Here is a 25725-nt window from a genome sequence, read left to right on the forward strand (position 1 = left end):
CAGTTTACACGAAGTTGGATTTTTCAAATCGGTTAATTTTCTAGTGATTAATATATCATTTCTCATTCACTTCTTCTTTTCTTCCAGAGACATCCAGAAGGTGTTGCACAGATAAACTTCAAAGAAGTGGAGGCAGCCGATGCTTGTATTCAGCTGATGAATGGCAGATGGTTTGGTCAGCGCAAAATCACTGCTGAAGCTTGGGATGGTAAAACTAAGTACAAGTGAGTATTAAATAAAATTGAACAGAATGACTTTTTGAAATAACAGAATGACTTCCTTACACTTGGCAAAGTTTGGACAGACCATATCATGTAACAACGAATTAGCAACAAAAGTTTTAGTTGACGTTATTTTCAAGTACAAAACTTTTTACAATGACTCTGTTTTAGTTTAGACTTACTTTGTGTTTCTAATTATATATTTAAAAGTTTATGTTTCAACTTTTAAAGCTGCGTTTACACCGGAGTTGATAACAAAAAGTTATCAACTGGACTGAATCGACAAAAATGTATCTTAACAAAAAGTTAATAACTCGTGTTTTAACAGAAAATTCCTTGTTATTAATAAGGTTTATGTTATAAATAATATGATTGACTTCCATTATATGATTTCATTTAATGAGATTATTCAGATAAATATAACTTACTTACTTACTCCTCGGCTCTACAACCCATTGAGGGTCTTGGCCTCCCGCAATATGCCTCTCCATTCGTCCCGATTTTGAGCTTTCCTTCTCTATCCTCTGATACCCATCTGCCTCAAGTCATTCTCCACGTCGCCAATCCAATGCATTCTTGGTCTTCCCCTCAGTCTTCTTCCTCCAGGATTCATTCTGTTGTCTTTCTTTGTGCTCCTTGAGTCATCCATGCGCTCCACATGTCCTAACCAACCTAGACGTCTCATTTTCATTTCAACTACAATGTCTGGGTTGTTGTTGAGCTCTGGCAACTCTTGGTTAGTGCGGATCCTCCACTCTCCATCACTATAGGTGGGTCCGTAGATTTTTCGGAGGATCTTTCTTTCCCAGACATTGAGTATGGTCTCGTCCCTCTGAGTAAGTACCCAGGTTTCTGCACCATATAGTACGGCTGGTCTTATGACAGTGTTGTAAACTTGCACTTTTAGCCTTCTTGAGATAAGTCGGGAATTGATAAATAGATATTTGTATATCTAGAGTGAAAAGTATGACTTTTTCTCCCTGTGGGAAAAGTTTGAAGCCCAAGGCGAAGCCGAGGGCAACAATTTCCCTGAGGGAGAAAAAGTATTTTTCACTCGTGATGTACACAACATTTTTCCTCCATCTACATTTTTTTTATAGAAACTGCAAATAAAATCAGTTTAATAACTTACGTATTGGTGACAATGTTTCCTAACAACATAACCTAAAATCTAAAACCTAAAAACCGGTCGTCTGATTGGCACTGCCGATTGCGCCATCTATCGGCCAAAAGTTGTAACAATTATATTAGCTGGGTGTCTACCAAAAATGGCTGACTCCATCACGCGGCTCCGATTTGAATTGCAGATCAAAAATATTTGTTGGCTGGTATTTTGAATAGAATAAAATATTTTAAAAATTGTATAAATTTTTTATCGTCTACTAATATTAAGAATATAATAATTATCATACAAACATATATTCATGAGTTGATCAAATTTCTGGTTGTGGTATTGAATTCAGTTGACTCAATGACAGACACCTCTATTATGCTTTCTCATCTGAGCTTAGACCTTCTAACCTATTACAATGTAAGTTTCAAAATAGAGATGCTCCCCATGTTATTCAAATGGAGTCACTTTTACTCCCTAGGGAGTTTTTCTGTTTTTTACTACCGAGAGCGAAAAAGTGACACTTTAGTATTAGGTTTCAGGGAGTAAAGTAAGTACTTTAGACAGTAGGTGGAGGAAAAAGTTTTTAAAGCATAATAACATCTATCCCCAGCTGATACTTTAGCTTTGATATCTATTGGAACTTCGTTTTTTTTTGTGTTATTACAGCTCCCAGATATTTGAATACCTCAACCTTCTCAAAACTACTGTCTCCAAACACAAAACGTCTTTCATTCCCTTGGGTACTTTTTCTACTATTGTGCATATATTTTGTCCTATTATTATTAATTTTGAGACCTGTTTGCTCAGATCCAGTCTTAAGTTGGTCAAATCCTTCCAGTAGGGCTCTTTTATTTCTTGCTAGTAGGACCACATCATCTGCGTATGCCCAGATAAATATAACAGTTGGGATAAAAAGCAAAAAAATGTCTTCAAAATAATTTAAATTGAAACAGAAATCTTGTTAATAACAAGGAATTTTCTGTTAAAAACACGAGTTATTAACTTTTGTTAAGAGAAATTTTTGTCGATTCAGTCAATTTGATAATTTTTTGTTATTAAACCGTGTTATTAACTCCGGTGAAAACGCAGCTTAACATTATGTTAATGACTTTTGTAATTAACATCTGTTAATAACAAAAATGTTAAAAACTTTTGTTATCAACTCCGGTGTAAACGCAACTTACCACTTAACAACGATATGCTACAGCAAAAGCATTCAATTTAAATGTAAGTTTTGTATCTCTTTGACTAAATTCTCCAACTATTTAATTCACCAACTAATACAATCACAAATTATATTCTCATGACTGAGTATTTGAATACTTGTAACTATCTAACAACTTCATGCTCTTTAGTTTGGTAAAATTTTATCAAAATGAATACAGTTTAGCGGGATGTGGCTGAGCTGGTATCTTATCACACAGATCAGATAAGTGACGTTGCCAAGTTAGGACTACTAATTATTCTCAGACGCTATTTTGAAATTTAGATTGACATTTGTAGAAATTCATTAATATTGTGACATCTATATCCAATTGAAACTAATTGTAAATCATTGTCAACATGAAGAACCCAATATATAACCTATAAACTTGAATGTTAATAGGAAAATGACATTGGGTATTACGGCGAGGCAGAAAATCCGAAAGGTTCTCTCTGCCAATAAAAGTCATATGAATGAATAATAATTGTCAACTCTAATAAACTGACTGGAAATTTCAGTTACCAGAAACGATAGTTTGATATTAATCCACGAGTTTGATATTAATTTCGCATGGATCAACTATTCTTTAATTATGTGGTGTCCCGTAGTAGGCCTAAATAACTACTTAACTTATAATATATTATTCATTTATGTTCATACACAATCGCTTCAGTTGCACTGCAGTTCTCAAATGAATAGTAAACCGTAGTGGAATTGATAATTCCTTACCTGTTTAACTCACATTATTACAATCAAGTCAAATCGAATTCATTCACTTTATTCTGTTTTGGAACCAACTTAAAATTGTAGACTGTATAAAATTACTAGATATTGTCTAATCGTATTCTATTATTTAGTATGGATAACTACCACAATATCAATACCTTCTTAACTAATCAAAATAAAAATATTTTGGAGTTATCACCCATTCACCTCTCATCATAATCGCTCCCATTACTCATGCACAAGTCTAGAACCAATATGGACATCATTTTTTTATTTATTTATGATTTTTACAAAGAATCACTGATCGGGAGAGAAAAGCTAAGGATACTCTTTCTACTATTTCTCTCTCAAATTTAGATAACATTTTAAAAGTCCAAAATAGGGGTTATTATTTCTCTTTTCTAAAATTCTCAGTGACTTATCACTAGCATGACTATGTAGGTAGTATAATTTGTGATCAATAATTCTAATTTGGTATATTTATTTATTTAATCATTCAGAATTACACAACTTACAGAAAAGTACCACAAGCTATGAAATTGGAAGCAAAACATTAGTCACAGTTCTGATGTACGAATTTCTTTCTTCTTCCTTTCATTGGTTGAGTCTAATGAATTAATTGTAGATGATTGGCAACTCTAATAAACTCAGTAGGAATTTCACTTACCAAAAACCATCGTTTGATAATAATCCATATCATTGATCAACTTTTCTTCAAGTAGTAATGTGATTTTCACATTGATATGAGACAAATAATGTAGACCTATGGCTCATACTATGTCTTATCAATTCATTATCTATTTATTTTTCAAACTGTCCAATAACAACATACCTTTTATTTTTCCAGGATCCAAGAAACAGAAGAGGAAATCGAAAGACGTATCAAGAAATGGGACAAATTCCTGGAGAATGAGGAAGACGAAGAAACACAAGGAGGAAAGGAATCCTCGGAGGAGAAGAAGAAATCGACAAGTGGTGAGAAATTGGGTAAGAGATCGGTGGTAGGTGAGAAAGATGTCGCGAAAAAGAAGAAAAAGAAAGTAGAAAGAGAGGACGAGACTGAAGAAAATGATTCAGACACTGATTCCAAGAGTAGTGGATGGGCTTCCACCGATGAAGAGGATGATAGGAAAGAAAATTGAATTTTTTTACTAAAAGGAAATATTTTTTCATACCTTTGTGAGGTGTTGCAGAGGAGTCTCCTCTTGTAATAAGAGTGTATTATTACCTTCTGTAATAATAATGTACCCGATCCGGATGTATTAATTATCGTAAAAAATTTATGAAAGCATGTCAGATTACAATTTAATATGAGAGTTACTGTCTTCAAATTCATCAAGAGAATAAGTACCGAAGGATCATCATGCTGTTAAACTATCTTCACTTCTTCCAACCATTAATTCTAGAGATGTCCATCTTCATACGTATTCAGAGTTTTAAAATAATTGAAACTAATAGAAAATGATAAGCTATTGCTTATCAATTTGTTTACTCTGTGAGGATAGAGATGTCCATCTTCATTCGTATTCAGAGTTTTAAAATAATTGAAACTAATTGAAAATGATAAGCTATTGCTTATTAAATTGTGTGATCATGGTGATATCGATGGAGCATGAAAATCAGGTATGCAGGTATTCATCAAAGTTAGTAGACAGACGTTGTACTACTAACGTTGAGTATTCATAGCTCACTTGTGAAAGTGTGTAATGTGTAATCTGTAATCAGTCTGTAAAATAATCTGTTTGATTGAGTAAGAATATTTTTTTGATTACAAGTTTGAAAAGTGGATGTAAGAAATTGGTCTACTTGGTTAACATACCAGATCATAATGATACTGAGGAAACCTATGTGAGTTATTAGCATTAATTTCACTATTTATTTATTGTCATTAAATTGAGTTTAAGATGACAAATAACAAAGACTGTTTCATTGTGATCCAAAGAAACTTGCATGCTTCCACAGGATATCAGGTATTCGATTCTATTTGGAAAGGAAATATTGGCTGACAAAGGGATTTCAAATTAGTAAATGATAGTCGCTTCCATTAAGTGGAATCTAAGAACCCTTAATCGAACCCTTAGCAAACTTGAATTTAATCTGTGAATCTGCCAGCCAGGATAGCCAAGACGTTGCACCCTTCAGACTGCTAGCACTACCTGGTCATGGGTTCGAATCCCACCGGTAGGCTTGGACGTTTGATCATCTCATCAAATCCCTTCGTACTCTCTATTACCCGAAAGCTCAAGTGGGCATCATTCGTAATAATAAAAAAGAATCGACAAAAAAGAATTAAAATTAGAATAAAAAAATATAAAAAAGAATTGTACGGTATGTGAACTTCATAAACATTGGGATTTATAAATCATTGATTATAATACATTATTGTGTGATATATTTTCTTGAGATACTGAAGCGCAGTTGCACAAAGAGCCTGTTAAATTTTAATCATGATTGAATTCAACGAGAACATATCAGAAAAGGGTTTTCAGAGATGAAAGCCGCCTACTACACCGCCAGACCAGACCTCAGACCAGACAAGCATAAAGTAGAATACCTTATGAATATTACTATTTGAGTTCACTATTTAAATTGGCTAGAACATCTATTTGAAATCTATACTTATAACATTCTTATCTGACTCACTGACTTACTCACTCACTCACTCACTGATCCTGATTTATGAAAAACTACATGATGGATGTAGAAAGGATGGATTGCGAGAAAGCTTGAGGTACAGTTTTCTTACAGGTCCTAGGTGCCCACTAAGAAATCGTTTGGCGATATTTCAACTCTAAGGATGGTTTTTAAGGGTTTGAAGTTCGTCTTTTAGCATGTATATTCTTATTTTTCCAATCTCCTAAATATAATAATTCAAATGTCCATACTATATCTTAGTAGAACTATAATTTAGAGAGAGTACCTATTCGTAACAGTTGTTACGGTTTATAAATCCGTATTTTTCCAATCTCTTGAATATAATAATTCAAATGTCCATACTATATCTTAGTAGAACTATAATTTAGAGAGAGTACCTATTCGTAACAGTTGTTACGGTTTATAAATCATTATAATAATTTTCATTATTATAAATCATTGATTATAATACATTATTGTGTGATATATTTTCTTGAGATACTGAAGCGCGGTTGCACAAAGAACCTGTTAAATTTTAATCATGATTAAATTCAACGAGAACTATCAGAAAAGGGTTTTCAGAGATGAAGGCTTCTCTGATTGGTTCTCGTGGCATTTAGTCTGGATTAAAGTTAACAGACTTTTGTGCAATATTTTAAAATTTGATAGCGTATTCCCTTTCTCCTTTCTATTATGTTCAAAACACGACATAGAAAAACATAGTTCAATTTTTTTCAACACTTGAAAATGGAGTCAATTCTGAAGCCCGTCGTGTCATAAGGAAAGAAAAAATAAAGGGTAGGCCTATCAAATTAGAAAATATATTATACAATATTTACTGACTTTGGCCTGATAATTATAAATCAATAAGTGATGCCTATTTTATGTTGTTAATTACTAAACTTACGAGTGTCACAACACAATGCTTCCCCACACAACCTAATTAATAATTCTTGATTGAAGCAATCTCATCCTCCACTTTCAATACTCTATATCACTCCAAATAATACCCTCATTAGTTTCATTCCTCAACTAACAAATAAGTTTCAGATTTGGTAAATTTTATCAGAGAAATCATTGGAAAGTTTAAGAGAAAAATGTTCAGTATCAATGGCACATTTAATAAAACATGGTAACCCATGGTGTTTGATATAATAACATGTAATAAATTCAGTGTAATTATTATGTACAAAAATTTACAATCCTTATAAAATACAATAATGATATCTATACCACATACATTTTAAAATCAAGCATTAAATAAATATTCCTAACGTGAAATATCCTACTAAATTTTTATTTTTGTGACTTATTAGAGCTTTGGAAAAGTGTTTACTGTTTACATTATTATTAGAAAAAAGTATCACATTCTTGAGCAATACTTCATCTACTTTATAATAAGTATTGATAAATTATCCACGAATCTTTCTGTTCGCCACATAATATTATATCAAATCAATGAAGATGAATTCGCTGACTGGTAGTTTGTAACCATCTCAATCTCTTGGGTTCAAATACAATCAAATATAAAAATATTTGCTAGAAAAGTGGTTAAAAGTTCGAAAGGTGTATGACAAGAGAATTAAACAAGCAAATTATTTGGAGATAAATAAATCATTTGATAATAATTATTAAAAATATTAGGAGATCTTATCACAAAGTCAGTTTCTCTACCCCTACATTCTTTGGAAAAAGCTCAACTAACTTATCATACTCTTTGTACTTTGTCTTTGATACAAATATTCTTCAATTCCAATTTTTACATAATAATCATTAGACTCATACGCACCATCTATGTTCGTTTGAGTTTGCATGAATCATAAATTCTAGCATAATTTACATGAATAAACTAAGTTTACATGATCGCATTTAGTGTGATGGATTACATTCCTAGTTATAGCCAATAGCTGATCAATTTATATCCGTTAGAACCGAGATGGTGTATGCGGTCCTTAGTGAACTACAACCTATTCTAGAATAATCTATGTTATATACATGTTTCTGGTATCTAATACCTGGATTGATTCATATCAACTTGTTTGAACACATTGGCCCGGTTGCAAAGAAGATTATGAAATTTGAATCATGATTAAATGCCACGACAACCAATCATAGTATGCTTTTTTGATGAAATGAAGGCTTCTCTTATTGGTTCTCGTAGCATTTGATCATGGTTAAAATTTGACAGGCTTTTGTGCATCCGGGTGATTCAGTTTTGAAAATACAAATATTAGATGTAGTCGTTCCCTTGTTGAAGATCTGACAATCGTATAGGAGTCATAGCGATAGACACGTGAGAGACCATCGTTTTATTCTCATCTCTTGATTTATCTGAAAATTGAAAAATTATTTTTAGTTAGTGTTGGTGAAGCATTGTTCATGATTATTTTCCAATAACTATGAATACAAACTGTGAACATTCTAAAAGAAGAGACAATATATTACCTGTGGATTCACAGGTCCACAAAGTGAGTATTTCTAAAATTTCCATAAATTATTTGATCGATAGAACAAAAGTTTTGATTATTTTATGCTGGATATCTTGATAAAGATATATTTTTATCCATTCCTCATAAATTACAAAATATATCTTGATAAAGATATATTTTTATTTATTCCTCATAAATGACAAAATAAATCAATAAATTGAACAATATACTCTGCATTAATGCAATTATTCAACAAAATAAACATTAAGGAACTACTTTCCTAAAGAAGCAAGCTCGAGCTTGTGTAAGGAATAAATTCAAATTTAAATTTATTTGTCAAATTGAAAACTATACAATGTAGACTATTAATCATAAAAATAATATACAAGCAAGAAATACATAATAAAATACCAATAACACATAAACTCTTAAATTAAAAATAACTTGTTTTCTTTCTGACAAAGCCAGCAAATCTTAGGTTTGTGCACTGGCATATATATGTACATAGTACTAATATGATTGAAAAATATTCGTATGACTTTTTGTTTGTTGGGAACCCCCCCACGTTAATGTTCCATCTTGCTAATGGGTCTCATGACTATAGTACTTTAGTAGGAAAATTATAAAATTATTTTATTGTGCTGTGACTGATTGATTATAATCAACCAAATCTTCAACATAATTGTTTTCATTTAACTTGGATGATGTAGGAACCCGTGTTGTATTTTCCAAAAATTCAATTCGTTTTGAAATTTGAATTTTCAACTCTATAAATAGTATCCTATTATTATTGGAACATACAATTCTATTCTCATCTGTGAAATTCTCATTATAGGTCCAATACATTACTTGAAAGCTCATTCACATCTTGATCGATATCACTACACTAGGAAATTTCAACCACTGTATTGTGTAAATAATCAACTCAATGAAAAACATTATTGCGATCAAAACTTTCATCATCAGAGGAAGTCATACAAAAATCAAGTACCACAACCAATACCAAGAATGATACCAGTGAATGCATAGCATAGCATGCTGTGATTTCATAATTCTGCATTAAAAGTAATTTCTTAGAACTGTGAGGCTTCCATTATCCAAAAACGTATATTACATTTTCAAATAAATTAATGAACGTATTATTCATTGACAATATTGAAATCTGTGCAATGATGCATTGTGAAGTGTTACCTTGGAAACATAAATTTCTATAATAGTGAAAGTGCAGTTGAAAATAATTGGCATTCAATAGAATAAACTGAGAATTGCAATTCGCATATTCACTTCCCATCACCGAAGGTAAAACCAATTTTATGAAAAGCCCAATCAAGAAACAACCTTGACCATTGAGAAAAGTGCTGCTAGGTACCAAATGTTGCTTGATTCTATTTGGAGTGTTTAATATATGTTTTTAATGTTTCTCTTTTCTTCTAAAGAATCGTACTCCTGTCCAATAAGAATCATATTTTTTCAACACTAATTGAACTCACTTTTTGCTATTAGAAAAATCTGGTGTGGTACACTCACACAACTTTCCTTGCTCATTGAACTATAAGCCTCATTATCAAACGAGAATAATTTAGGGGAATAACATAATGACGATTGACGGCAACATATTTGCAACTACGATCAGACTACTGTATATGTGTATATACAATTGTTTTCAGAGTACTTTTTCCTTTATGTAAATTGTGAAATTCGATGATTTTTTTTTTGAAATTCGTCAAAACAGCTGTTCTACAGATCAGCTTGACTATGACTGTGTTCTTTTTATAAACTGCTCTACCTACCGTACCCACGGTATATGGAAGAAGAAAAAGTAAAAACCGTGTACCTACCTATCCCATGCACGAGAAGGAGGTTACAAAGTCCATTTCTCAAGTATTGGGTGGACCCCCCATTAGTACCCCAGGAAAAAGACTCATGTCAGTTGATAGAGCTAATAAATAACTATACAGGGTATAGATTTGAAAAAAATCGTTAGAGCCGTTTTTGAGAAAATCGTGAAAAACATGGTTTTTTAGTAACTGTCATTTTTCTCAAGAATATTACGGAGCTCCTGCAATTTTCTCAGTTGGGTGGACCCCCCATTAGTACCCCAGGAAAAAGACTCATGTCAGTTGATAGGGCTTATAAATAGCTATCCATGGTATAAATTTGCAGAGAATCGTTAGAGCCGTTTTCGAGAAAGCCGTGAAAAACATGGCTTTTTAGTCATTATCCGCCATTTTTCTCAAGAATATTACGGAGCTCCTGGAATTTTCCCAGAAATGAGACTCATGCCAGTTGATAGGGCTTATGAATAGCTATCCATGGTTGCATGGTATAAATTTGAAGGAAATCGTTGGAGCCGTTTTCGAGAAAACCGTGAAAAACATGGTTTTTTAGTCATTATCCGCCATTTTTCTCAAGAATATTACGGAGCTCCTGAAATTTTCCCTGAAATGAGACTCATGCCAGTTGATAGGGCTTATAAATAGCTATCCATGGTATGAATTTGAAGGAAATCGTTGGAGCCGTTTTCGAGAAAACGTGAAAAACATGGCATTTTAGTCATTATCCGTCATTTTTCTCAAGAATATTACGGAGCTCCTGAAATTTTCCCTGAAATGAGACTTATGCCAGTTGATAGGGCTTATAAATAGCTATCCATGGTATAAATTTGAAGAAAATCGTTAGAGCCATTTTCGAGAAAAACGTGAAAACATGGTTTTTTAGTAATTATCCGCCATTTTTTCCGCCATAATATCTTAATTACAATGTTATTGCTTGATTTATCTCTGTGGTACAATATGAACAAGATTTTTCATCTTACTCTTGGAGGTTAATGTGGGAATTTCAGAGTTTCATATCTTATTAATATAGGTTGATATGGGCATTTTAGAAGAGTTATTACAATAATTTGTGTAGGTGAAATATGTTTCCTGTGTATTACGTCTCATGAAGCCTTTAAAATCCTCACAAATTTGAATTAGGTACATTCTTGATGATAAGCTTAAAGCATCAGAATAAACAATCTATTATGCAGATTGAAATTACTGAGATATTGCATTTATTCAAATGCTAATGAATTAATAATATTATTATTAAACGAGAATCCATTCAACGAACAGCCATTCACCATGTGGCTGTTTACCCTGTTGTCAATATTTGCAGAAGCAGAAGTCTTCGGGGTGATTTGCAGCATTCAATTTGGATTTTCGTTCAATAATTATTAATAATCTAGTTTAGAAGTTTTCTCTGGTAAAGCTCAATATGAAACCGTGTCTGATGTTTGTGAACGGGAATTTTATTTGTATAGATATTCAGAATAATAAATTCTCCCTTAAATTTGACTCATCCCTGTTTTGAAGAGTGTTACCATTTTTTATCAATACTATACTGAATTCAATCTATTATAAGTTTTCCACCAATCATTTATAGCTAAAAATTCTTGAATCATGGAAGAACACTCACCAATCTTGACTGGGCTTGCCTCTTTGGTCTTAATGGTAACTTTGCATTCATACAATATGAACGAATATCATGTGCTGTTATGGACATTGACAGCATTCATCTCTCCTGAACACGCATATGAAACAATACCAGATGCTTTACAAGAGTGCACTACTCATCAAATCTCTTCTAAACTTAGGGAATTTGAATAAAACCTTCAAAGACATCCAGGAGCAAATATATTCATTCATATCATATCCAGGAGCAAATCATTGGATCATTAAGCTTTTCATAGAATCTTTGAGGACATTCAGGAGGCATTCATAACAATATACATTATAGCTAGGAAAATAGTGTTCTTTTTTTCTTCTAACAATCAAAGGAAACTTGTTCCTATAATGCACGCATACACTTAATTCGAATATTTTTAATTTAAATAATCATTTACTTTCCACTTCAAAACGTTTACTTTCTACATTAGAACATTTACTTCCTACGATAAAAAAGCAGCTCATAAACTGATAGTGTGTTGTATAGGCCTACCTATTTATCCCTCGCTACATCTTCATAGGTACAATTTCTTTAAAAAAAATTTCAATTTTCTTCTCAAGTTGTAGGCTCTCTTTCTATTTCCAAAAATATTCAATTCACGAAATCATCTTCATATCAATATAAATATTCATCTTCATATTCTCAATTATATTGAATCTAATAAAATTTATTCAATAGAGATTGAGAATTATTCAATTAGATTTTACAATTAATAGAAGCAGAAATATGAAGACCAGTTTTCAATTATTATTGAAGCCGTTGAATGTTTAGTAACCAGCATAAATTACATGTTAATAAAGTGACGTTAATACGGTATATCAATTGAATAATAATGAGAAAAAATGAAATAATATTGATACGTCTAACAATAAGTCAATATCATGGCAGAATAAACAACCCTAGGCAAGAAAAAAACAGATTTATTCATAATTTTCTTAGCAAGTGTTGTCATTGGGCTTTCAGAGAGAACGCTAGAGAGAAGTATAGTATTTTTTTAGTTAAACCCCTATTAAACAATAACCATGAATTCTACGTTTAGTTAAATTTAGTTTAATTTTTCTTAAAGAAAGCTGTATAATCGATCAGAGCTCGCACAGCATGTAACATGTCAGAATTTTATAATCTTACATTCAAAAGAAACAATGTTTTGAGAGCCCACACTGTAGCCAACACTCCCTCAACAAAATACCTCAAAACAGTCAGAAAGAGAGTAAGGAAAATCCTCAATGAGCAATTTTTTAACTTCCCTAGCAAACTTTTTCTAAATCACATAACTCATGTATATTGAAACTGTACAAATTAAAAACAAGAATCAATTATTAGAACACTATTTTGTTATTTAAAAACAGTTTATTTATTTGAAGAAGACTCCAGTCTGTAAGTAGATAAATCGTTATATTTACTACATCAAATAAATAACTGCATGTCGGTTTTTAAATGACAAAATAAAGTGTTGAATCCCAGATCAAGAAATCATCATATTTAAATGATTATTCATTATGATCAAAATCCTGACAGAATGCTTGCAGGATAAATTGCTTACAGAACGGTTCTCACTATTACAAAAATTGATTCAAACTATTCTAGAAATGAAAATAGAAATATTTAGTGCTTGCTTAAATTTTTTTAACTGAACCATATTCCTCTTGTATCAATAAGCATGCCAGTACTAGCTCTCAAAATTCTCCACCAAAAATGCCAAAATCAAATGCAAATCAAGTGACGGATCTGTTCAAAAATAATTCATAAATTTGATTTACCTCCATAGCTTGATCCTTGACCGGGGATCCCAGACAAGAATCCTGGCCTTCGACACATCATTACTGTTTGATAGGCTTGTCTGTATTGCTTGTTCATGATTACGTAGATTATTGGATTTATACATGCTGATGCGTAGAGTAGTAAGTAGGCAAGCATGTGGAGAACTGAAAAATAAATTGTCAAGAATATTTACGGATGAAATGTTGAGTAAATATGAATCTTCACATAATTTAAGTCAACTTCCAATATTTTATTGGTAAATAGGAAAACAATCCACTGCAGTGAATTATAGATAATTTATGTGATTAACTTGAAGACATCTACAATTAAATTATCATTCAATTTTCCATGAATTGGTTCATATACATATACTAAACAAGGTTTTTTGGTTCATAGTTCTTCATTTCTATAATTTCTTTCAATAACTGTTGAATTGATTATCTTCTGGGTATCTCAGAATTCACTTACATACTCGTATCTCTTTGTCAACTTTGAAACTCTTGAACTAAAGTGGAATAAAATTCAGAATAAACTTGTGACGATTGATTTTGAAGATATTAAGAGTTTAAATTATGAAAATGAATTATCTAGTATATTTGCTGATGAAATGTTGAGTAAGAATATTTAAATAATCTACTTCATCTTCCAATATTGTATTGGGAAAAATTAAAGCAATATTTAATGCTAGTATATTTGCTGATGAAATGTTGAGTAAACATGAATATTCAAATAATCTACTTCATCTTCCAATATTGTATTGAGAGAAATTGAAGCAATAAATGCAGTGCATCATTGATAATAGATGTGATAAACTTGAAGACGTATCCTATTCAACTTCTAGAATTAGATTATTAGTGGATTCAATAAGTTACTGGTTAATTCATTGTATTCTGTGTATCGCTTTTTTATATATATTTTTCTAATTAACAATCACTTATAAATCTATTTGACATTGTCGAATTTCTTAGTCTAAAGTAGAACAACATTCAGTCTCAACTTGGAAAGATTTTAAGAATTCTAATAATGAAAAAATTGTCTCTTCAACTTGAGAAATAGTTTATCTCGTTGGTCAATTCATGAATTTCACAACAATGCAGTTTATTTTTTATATTTGAATATAATATCGAGGACCGAGCTTCGCTCTGGAGTACAAAGCATAAAAAATGTATTACGAATGAATTTATTAAATTTATTCTGTATTCCATACAGAAATTTTCTCTCTAATCACAGTAAATTGAGATTAAATGAAATTTAGGAATGCAAAAATTTCCCTCACAAAGGCCCGGTTTCACAAAAGCCGGTTTAATTTTAATCCTGATTAATTTCCGTGAACCAAATCAGAGAAGACTATTTCAAAAAAATGGATCTACTGGAATTAATCAGGATTGAAAATAACCCGGCTTTTTTGCAACCGGCACTAAGTACCTGGTTGAATGATTAAAAAAGTTCAACAGCTGAGTCATAATTTTGACACAATCTCACACACATGAACTCGCTCACTCATTTCCATCATGAACATACGACAAAATAATTATTATCAGCTGTTTTTCCAAGGATGAATAATAATTATCCTTTTAATGTCCTTCAGCGAGTTTTCCCAGGGATGATACCTAGTGCAATTGAATTTTAATTGTATAAATCTACTATGTTCTGAATTTCGTGAGAATCGCGTTAGAGCCGTTTTCGATATCCGGTGAAATACAAACATATAAACATCCAAACATATGAACAGAAATTGCTCGTTTAATAGTATAGGATTTAATTCTACCAAGTACATAATACTGTATAAAATTATTCAAACATTTCAGAGTAGATCATATTTCACACTAATACAGCATATACATCACACATTAGTAATCACTATTATTTGGTTCCAAATATTTAAAATTGAGATGATTCTGTAGTAAAATACAATGATAAGATACTGTATTCATTTTGAATTAGCAGGGAATACTTACATGGATAAGAATTACTTATAAAAAGTTTGACCAAGGTAATTGGTAGGTAACAAATGATGAATGACAGAAATATTGCAAGAACCATTTTGGTAATTCTCCATTCATTGCGCTTGGCTTTGGCTTCTCTTCTCTCCTTTATTGTTGTTCCATGATCTTTAATTTTTGGCTTTTTTGCTGCATGTTGACGCATTCTCTTCTCTGAACTGAAAAGCATAGCAAAATCAAATCAGAAATTTAAGGACCAAAATATCTCTATATTATTTTATTTTTTATTACTACTCCAATCTTCTCCAGTAGACTATTCCAGAATTAAAGATAGGAAAAGGCAGCTCAACTGTCGAAATATTCAGTAATTACGTAAGTTTCTAAATATTTTCTATATCCTCTATAATAAAGTTTTCTTAAAATTTATGAATTCAGGGCTACTTACTTGTATTTATAAAATATAATTATACTACCCTTTAACTACTAGTTATAATTTGTATTCTTATTCTATTATTTTATTAATTTCAAGGTGTACTATAATTTTATTTTATAAATATCGTTTTCATACAACTCAAGTGTCTATAATTACGTGTCATATGTAGCCTATAATATTTGTATATACAGTACAAACACCTCAATAATAAGCTTCCAATTAACAATAAGCACTTTTTATATAAAGCCTATGGCCACTTCAGGAAACATCTCCACACAATTGGACTCAGAAATGAAAGCAGATGTAGATGTGTAGGCTTTGTAATCAGTCTGAAGAGACTGCCAAGCATATCATACTGGATTGCGAACGTCTTGGAGCTAGAAGAAGGGCTCTGTTTGGCTGCAAGCAACCAGGTGAGGAATGGGATGTTAGTATAGGGAAGAAACTCCTGGACTTTGTAAAGGACACGAGAGTTGGTTTGCCTCACTAGCATACTTTGGGACACACAATAAGCTTCGGTTGACGTGTGAGGTTCTTTGAACCTTTGGATCTTTGAATCCGTCATGATAATTTTCTTCATATTTCAATTTTTACTTTCCTTGCCCTATTTCCATAGGTAAGGAAAGTATCGCTTTCCAAAAAAAATTGAGGTACCCTGATTTTAAGTTTTCTATACGTTTCAAGGTCCCCCGAGTCCAAAAACATGATTTTTAGTTTTTCTATTGTTTTCTTCTGTTTTATTGTCTACTGGACTTAGTAAATGATCAACTCGGATTTCTCTACTAATACTACCAGCATATAGGCTTCTCTATTTTAGAGTTCAAGCATCAGAAGATGTGAGAGGTTCATTTTATACAGATCTCAATTAGTTTTAATTAGATTTCAATTAGAGTTTCTTCCACTATAAGATAAGGTTAAAATTGTGTTTATTCTTGATATTATGTAATAGTGTTCCTATAGTTAAAACCTCAGTGTGGCGACAAAGTGAGCTTCAACAGAGAGGAGAAATAATATATCTTGTAATTTTACACCTTATCTTTAACTCTGGTTTCAAGCTTGATAGTGTTGAAAATGTTGCATGTATTTAAATGGGCCAAGACATACCGCTCCACTATATGCTTCACTATCTAAATTCATAATTCATGTTTTTTATTTTTACCCTTTTTGTGTAGTTGAGATGTAGATATTGTGGTAATTATTCATATTTAATAAAAATACAAAGAAATTGTCAAAACCCACATATTTATTGATAGTTAGAAAGGCCGGTTTCGGTTGTTACACCATTGTCAATCTCTGATAAACCGAAACTGGTCTTTCTAACTATCAATAAATCTGTGGTTTTTGACAATTTCTTAGTCTTTTTATTTAATAAATTCATGTATTATTTCCGACACTCTCAAGCTTACAGCTACAGCTGTACCTCAGCGCAGGTGAATATAATAATTGAGTTAAATATCAACGACTCTTGGTTACAGAATCTTCAAACTTTTCGTACAATATAGAAGGAAATCGAAATCAACTCATTTTCAAGAAAATATAATTAGGCTACTATTTAAATATTCTCACCTATGTACAACCCAGAATATTCTTGCGTAACAGCATATAATGACTAGACACGGGCAAATAAACCCAATAATAAATAGAGCCTTTTTCGAGGATTTTTTATCCTTGTCCTCCATAATGGAGCAAGTACCCACATACTCATCATAAGCGTATAAACCTGAAAAAATGATAAAATAATGAATTAGCTCATCTCTAAAATTATCCCCTCGAAAGACATGTTTGATTTTAAATGAATAAGTTATACCTAATGAAACCTGAAAAAATTGAAGAATAATGAATAAATTATCATTTCGAGTCCAAAAAGTAAGATATTCTTGACTTGGTTTGAAGAAAAACTACTCAAAGTGTACACACCTTCTTACCAACCAACAATCAACAATAAATATTTCACTTAGAATTAAAAATTAACAGATTTATTGGATTTTATCTTGATTAGATTTTATCTAGAAGAAAAACTACTAAAGTGCCTTCTTACCAACCAACAATCAACAATAATATTTCACTTAGAATTAAAAATTAACAGATTTATTGGATTTTATCTTGATTAGATTTTATCTAGAAGAAAAACTACTAAAGTGCCTTCTTACCAACCAACAATCAACAATAAATATTTCACTTAGAATTAAAAATTAACAGATTTATTGGATTTTATCTTGATTAGATTTTATCTAGAAGAAAAACTACTAAAGTGCCTTCTTACCAACCAACAATCAACAATAAATATTTCACTTAGAATAAAAATTAACAGATTTATTAGATTTTATCTAGAAGAAAAACTACTCAAAGTGCCTTCTTAGCAACCAACAATCAACAATAAATATTTCACTTAGAATAAAAATTAACAGACTTATTTAGATTTTATCTTGATTAGATTTCATTTAGAAGAAAAACTACTCAAAGTGCCTTCTTAGCAACCAACAATCAACAATAAATATTTCACTTAGAATTAAAAATTAAGAGATTTATTAGATTTTATCTTGATTTTTCCAGGCTCATTATCGTCCTTATCATTCCATGTTCCTTTTCAACTATTATTTCTTATCACTTACTTATATCGTCATTCTTATGATTTATCCCAAAATGTTCAGTATTTCATTTAAACCAACAAAATTCAGTCACATGTCACAAGGCTTGAATGAACTTCTGTATAAATGGTTATACATTAATAAGAACAATATGAAAACTTGTAGTACCCTTTATTATTTAAAATATTACAACGACTTGACTATCAACTTGTATATTTACTTTCCACATTTCAACTTGAAAATGACTTAGGTTATGCTCGAAACTAGTCGTTGTAATATTTTAAATAATAAAGTGTACTAAAAGTTTTCATATTGTTCTCATTAATTTTAAAAAAGTAGCCCATTCAAGTAAAGTTGAAAAGTTGAAGTTGAAGCCCTCAACTTGAAGCCCGTTCAAGTTGAAGTTGTACATGTATGGTTATACATGTACAAATAATAGAATCCACGTAATCTACTTAATTCAATAAATCAATCTGCAGTAATATTGTTGACTATGTTTTAGATAACGTCCTAGATTCTGATCAACCTCATTCATACTAAGAACTATTTCATCCTTTATTTATTCATTTCATTGGCAATTACAAATCATAATTATAATATTATATATATATATATATATATATATATATATTATATATATATATATATTATATATATATATATATTATATATATATATCCCTGATTTCTACTTTATCTAAAAGAATAATCTTGATAAATATGCCAAAATAATTTGTTTAATAACTCACCCCACTTTTGTAGAGCCGTTGGTATCTGCATTCCAAAGCTCAGTAGCCAGCAGAATACCAGCATTATCACTATATACTTGGGCCTGTATATGCTTGCGTATACTGAGTGGTGGGCAATCATTATATACCTGTCTTGCATGAAAATAAAATATCATTCATTGTAATCCCAGCCTTAATATATGAGAAGACATCATAAATTTATCCATTATTTATTTGAAATTATTTTCTACTATCTACAGTACTGTATAAAATGCCCTTATATAAGTTTCATTTGTGAAAGGAATGAACAGTTTAATTTTGATATCAGAATTCAATCTGATCACAATAAAATTGAACATAAAACCAGCTATTAACAAGTTTATAAAAATGTACAATAGTTTATTAAATCATCTCTTGTATGTTTAGTTCACGACCTACAAATTATCATCAATTTGATGGATTTCAGAAGCTTATAATTTTTAATTTTTCAAAAGAGCTTTCTCAAAAAGCTAAACAGTATTGATTATCAAAATTCATAGATTTATTGTTTTTTGTAGGCTCTCTCAATCTGTGATTAGCTTCCACAATAATTTATTGTTTTACAATCAACTGTGAAAACTCACATTATTAATTCATCCTTATTATTGTATAGTATCAAATCCAAAACTTACATAGATTATCCATAGATTTTGCAGTATTTTCATACTTCTCAAATCCAAAACTCATATAGACACTATCCATAGCATAGGTAGCTTATAAACTAATGTCCATTGGAACAAACAAATCTCTTAAATCAGCTTTATTGGAAAAAATCATAAGATCAAACATTCAATCTCTATTGTAAGATTCACCACTTTAAACTCATTCATTTATTTATTGGTCCAATCATAAACAATAATTCCTAGAATAATTTTGAACAGTCAACATGCCTTATAAATATACAGATGAATCAATATTATTTATTGAAATTCAACTAATGCTGACAGTGTAGACTGTAAAGTCAATCTCACTAGAAAACTTTACTGTAAAGTGTAAACCAGTTTCAAACTTGGGCTATTTAGTAAGAGCACTAGAAAAAGTAGCACCTATTTATTGTGATCATAGCTATGGAAAGCAATGAAAATCCCACATTGCCATAACGTACAAATGGCATGAGAGTGCATAGTGGCTCTCCAGGGTACCAGGAGCCATTTATGAAGCTAATCGCACTCGGCGGTAGAACGGTCAGGCAGAAGATGAAATCTGCAATACATAAACTGCAAAACACAAACATTTATTTCTATTTCATTACAGAGTATAGTATTCAGCTTTGATAAAAATTGATTAATAAGTGAATACAAAGAAAGAAAACTTGAATTTTAAAAAAACACTTTTGAAGTGAAAATGCACTTATTTTTGTAGTGACGATCGTTTCGACCTGTTGTTGGTCATCATCAGACTGTGGGAATTTACTCAGATGACAAGTCTATGTGTGGTAAGGGATGAAGGTGGTGGAATAGGTTTGGTGGGGGCTGGGTTGGTGGATACTTAGTGAGGCGGTAATTTTGAACTGTGGATTATTTTGTCAAAGAGTGTGTGGGAAGAGAAATTTATTTGATCATTTAGGAGACTGTTGGGAAACTGTTTTGTGTGGTTGTAAATTTCGTATTGTTCCAATACATTGAGTTTTCTGCTTTTTTGTGAGATATGGAGGATTTCAAGATTGGTGGCGATGTGTCGGTGTATGTGTGGTCAGTTGATATAATATGGTCAGCAAAGTTTGAGTGGCTATGTGGTTTATTAATGGCTCTGATGTGCTCTTTGTATCTTGTCTGAAAGTCACGTCCAGTCTGTCCGATATATAGTTTACTACAATCATTACATTTCAATTTGTAGATGCCTGGTTGCTCAAATCTCTTTGTTTGTTTGGTAATTTTGAAAATGTTTTCTCAGTGAATTTGTTGTTTTAAAGGCAATTCTGTATTTGAGTTCCTTAAAAGATGATGATACTTTCTGTGATTTTTTGTTGTAGTATGTGAGTGTGATGAATTTTTGGTCATTTTCCATATTATACTTGGTTGATGATTTTGTTCTTATTTTGTGGAGTAGGTTGTCGACTAGAGTGGATGAGTATCCATTTTGTTGGGCAATGAATTTGATTGTGTTGAGCTCTTGATTATAATCAAATAGTGTCATGGGGATATTCAATAGTCTGTTGATCATGTAGTGGAAAGCTGCAAGTTTATGTTGGGTTGGCTGACCATATTATATCAACTGACCACACATACACCGACATCGCCACCAATCTTGAAATCCTCCATATCTCACAAAAAAGCAGAAAACTCAATGTATTGGAACAATTATAATTGAACGAAAATCCTAAATAAATGCTGAAAATCACCCCGCATTTATTTAGGATTTTCGTTCAATCATAATTATATATTAATTAGCATTTGAATAAATGCATTCTCTATTTAATTGCATCTGTAACGTATTGGAACAATACGAAATTTACAACCACACAAAACAGTTTCCCAACAGTCTCCTAAATGATCAAATACATTTCTCTCCCCACACACTCTTTGACAAAATAATCCACAGTTCAAAATTACCGCCTCACTAAGTATATCCACCAACCCAACCCCCACCAAACCTATTCCACCACCTTCATCCCTTACCACACATAGCCTTGTCATCTGAGTAAATTCCCACAGTCTGATGATGACCAACAACAGGTCGAAACGATCGTCACTACAAAAGTAAGTGCATTTTCACTTCAAAAGTGTTTTCTTAAAATTCAAAATTAATTTTAACAGTGAAAAAGTATGGATATACAACAGAGTACAAAGAAAGGTTTTATTGTCGGCTTGAGTTAAAAATTCAGGTTTGATGGGACCTTCCTGTAAGAGACGTCACCAACAAAAATACCAATTATTTACTTGTTCTAAATACTCGATACTAAAGGACCCCATACACTAGGGAACTTGGATCGGCGAACTTGCTTCTTGCGAACAAAGTTCCCCAAAGTATGAGGAAAATTGGCGAACCAAATTCGTGACGAATTTGGTCTTCAATCAGTCTTGGATTAAAAACTTTGTTCGGTTCGTCCGCCAAGGCGATAATACTCTATCTATATTCAATATATTTTCTTCGAACAGCAGCTGCAAACTTTGAAACACTCATCTCTAGACCCCGAAAGACACTGAAGTAACGAACGGTTGTTCGCTCTCCCCACTACAGTGTGTGGACAAATCCTACACGAACTTGGTTCCCCGAACCAAGTTGGCCGATCCAAGTTCCCTAGTGTATGGGGCCCTTTATAGTTCATGTTTGGATGAGAACCTTAGAAGAAGTACCAATAACTATACTTCTTACTATCAATGGTAAAATGTTTTAATTCTTCTCTCAAATATTGTATATTGTGTAATTACCTCATCCAATAGATAAATAATTCATCAAAGCTTAGGTGTTGATATTGTTATATAGTTCATTTTATACTGAACTTACTTTTTTATCGGAATATCATTAGTACGTGAGGAAATACATTACAGGAGTAGTTACAATGCATATTCATTCAGCAGATACAATTACATTCATTCAAACATTCCACATTGATTGATTGTAAATTATGAATGCTATTTACTAAAAGGAATGCGGAAAGTTTAAGATAAATTAATCTACTCACTGTAGTAGTATGGTGATTGATGGAACCCTCGAATTTGGAACAACAAAGGGAAGCTAAGAAGGTGTGAGGCGGCTAAATAGAGGGGTGTGACTGCTTTGGGGCATAACCATCCTCCATAATGATGATCAATCTCAATTGATATCCCAGAATATTGATGAGGCTGTTGCCGTGACGATGTTATTGTCAGTGTTTATAACACAATCACGCCTAAATCTATGCGGATTTAACAATGTTCAGTATACAGGGAGAGACTCAAAAGCTCTTGGGAGATGGGGAATCCAGTAACACTTAATAGGAAAACTTGAGACAGAATTTTATAAATTTTGGCGCCAATGTATCCTTCCTTGAGATATTACATTAACTTATATCCTTCTGACTTGTATAATGTCTAGTATTAGTTTTGACTTTGTCTATTGCCAATGTTGCTTAATGACAATAAAAATGTATTTATTTATTTATTGAAGCATTGAATAATTCAATTCTGATCTATGCATTTCCAATATCATGAGTTCATTGAGATTATTACAATATAATGGACCGTTTTCGTCTCGAATACAAAACCATTCTAGAGATTTATAGATTGAGCAGGCATTCATGTTGTTTCCACCTACCAGTTTAATTAATTTAGAATAAAATATTAATGTTTATAGATATTTTATTAAGTAAAATTTATTATATAAATATAGAAGAAATCAAGTGTACTGTAATTCAGAATGCTACATTTACAACAGAGTTAGTTGAGGATTCAATTATTATATTATATTATTCACATGAGTTTGCATGGAAAAGCTACAATTTCATAAATTCGGCAACTTTGGTATTTGACGACTGTTCAAGTTCTAATAAATCTATTCAGAACAAACAACAAAAATTAGAAATGTATTCATTCGTCAATTATGTATTGTAAAACCTTGATGAAGAGTGTGGAGATACACCTCACACTCTTTAAATTAGGGTATAAAACGGTTTTGAATGAATGCCTGTTTTGTTTTTTACCTGCATTCATTTATGAATGAATAAATACCTGATTATGAATGCGGCTGCCACGTTCCTGACCCTCGGGCACCTGAGTAGGGCGACCACAGTAAGCAGGTTGCCGAATATACCGACGGCCATGAATATTAGCGTAATCGTACCGGCCAACGGTCCGACACCTGGCGGCAACCTGCAAATTAGAAACATACAACGCATTGATATAAGGGTTTGATTGTGGAAAGGTTCACACTACTACTTGTTAAAATTAAATTATGATTAATCTACTGATTTATGATTAACTACTGCAATTTCTTTCTAGTAACAAATAAAATCGACCGAAATTTATTAGTAATTTGAATAGAATAAAAATGAATAAGTTCTTGGAGGCTTCAAACTTGAAAGTTTCATACTCCATCAATTTAAATTTCCCTCTTCAGTAATGACCGTGAATCAAGCAGCAAGGATAAAGGCCCACAATGCATTGCATTTCAAACAGCTGTTTCAAGCATGGACAAAAATGCAGAAGTGCAGTTCGGACCTGTGGTTCGGTGTTCGCAAATCGCAGTTGATGTTTATGTTTTGAATTGAAGTTGGAAGTTGCTTCGAGAAAGTAGTTATTATATCTCTTTTTAAAACCAATTATGTCTACATTAATTGTTTACCAAGTACAAATGTAATTTTTGAAATGTCGGCTTGGCTTATGAACGTATTATTTGCTTTGTAAAAAGCTTTTGGTAGCCTACCGAAATGTTGAAAGTTCAACTTTTAGGTAGGTCTACGGTACTTCTTCAGATTTCCGATGCCGGTAAGTTGAATGTTTTCACTTTTCTACTTGTTTCATTTTCATACAATTTTTATTATCAATGTTTAATATTATGCTTGAATAAGTGATTCATAATTCTTTTTATTCAAGAAATTCAGTTTAATTACAGTAAATGAAGCAGACAAGAAATTGGGTTCATTCATTACGGTAGGCCTACCTAGCTTTCATTGGTTGAGAAACAATTTTTTAACTTTATTCTAATAATATTTTGAATTACTGGCTTGAATTGCTAAAGGGCTTTATGGTTATTGAAATACGTTATGATGAAAGTTGTACCGTATCCTTTTTGTAATTGCGGTAGGCTACCTAGTTTTAATTTTATTTACAAAATATTATAGCTAACACACTTAGCCTGCAATTCCATAAAATTTAAGAATTTTTTAAATGCATTTTACACGACGTGCAGTCAATTATTTTAAGTGAATGAGCAAATTTTTCTACTGTTGAGTACTTTGAGCCTACATTGAACTGTTAAAAATGAACGGTTGCCGTTTGAAAGTAGGCTTACTCCAGTCATTAAGTAAACAAATTTACTCATTTAACTTACTCAAAATAATTGACTGCACGTCGTGTAGAATGAATAAAAAAAGAGTGTTAATACAAAAATTACATTTTGTGAAAATCTTTGAGTTTATCAATTTGTCTGACCAGAGTAGTATTGTAATTATTCCTTTAGACTATTTTTTTGTGTTATTGCGGATCGTGCAATCTGCAAGACTCATTTATAGCCTAATACAATAAGTTAATAAACATTTTTAGATTCAAAGGTGTTGACAAATTCTTCATAGATTTCATCATTTCACATTATTTTATTGTGTGCTTATCAAAGATTACTCTGCGAAATTTAAATTTATTGTCTGCATTAATTACTTTAGCCTATTTTATTCTAATGTATTAACGAGTTTTCATTTGGACAGAAATTTATTGTTTTCGTTTCAAGGTTTCATAAAACAATTTAAAGCATTTCATATTACTGATGGATCCTACCATTTCCATG

At 31.6% G+C, this 25725-nt stretch overlaps 2 protein-coding genes across 3 annotated transcripts in view; one reads left to right on the forward strand and one right to left on the reverse strand.

Annotated features, from left to right (window-relative positions):
- LOC111061989 (HIV Tat-specific factor 1 homolog) overlaps positions 1-5184 on the forward strand; it is a 141296-nt gene extending 136112 nt beyond the window's left edge. The window contains exons 8-9 of the mRNA XM_039437578.1: positions 88-224; positions 4113-5184. Coding sequence (XP_039293512.1) covers positions 88-224; positions 4113-4407 — 432 coding nt within the window. The 3' untranslated portion in view covers positions 4408-5184. The remainder of the gene's footprint in view (positions 1-87; positions 225-4112) is intronic.
- A 1815-nt stretch (positions 5185-6999) lies between these two features.
- Positions 7000-25725, reverse strand: part of LOC111058775 (G-protein coupled receptor moody) — a 59223-nt gene continuing 40497 nt past the window's right edge. Inside the window, exons 3-10 of one of the 2 annotated variants that reach the window (XR_005572461.1) lie at positions 23955-24095; positions 20352-20522; positions 19288-19415; positions 17518-17671; positions 15534-15736; positions 13575-13739; positions 11785-11889; positions 7000-8230 (exon numbers count right to left, since the gene is read on the reverse strand). Coding sequence is in view for 1 of the 2 variants with exons in the window: in XM_039437579.1 (XP_039293513.1) it covers positions 8130-8230; positions 13575-13739; positions 15534-15736; positions 17518-17671; positions 19288-19415; positions 20352-20522; positions 23955-24095 (1063 nt within the window). In the remaining variant the exon portion in view is untranslated. The remainder of the gene's footprint in view (positions 8231-11784; positions 11890-13574; positions 13740-15533; positions 15737-17517; positions 17672-19287; positions 19416-20351; positions 20523-23954; positions 24096-25725) is intronic. The other variant, XM_039437579.1, reaches the window with a different exon arrangement.

The sequence above is a fragment of the Nilaparvata lugens genome, chromosome 11 (genome assembly GCF_014356525.2).
Source record: "Nilaparvata lugens isolate BPH chromosome 11, ASM1435652v1, whole genome shotgun sequence".
Classification (NCBI taxonomy): domain Eukaryota; kingdom Metazoa; phylum Arthropoda; class Insecta; order Hemiptera; family Delphacidae; genus Nilaparvata; species Nilaparvata lugens.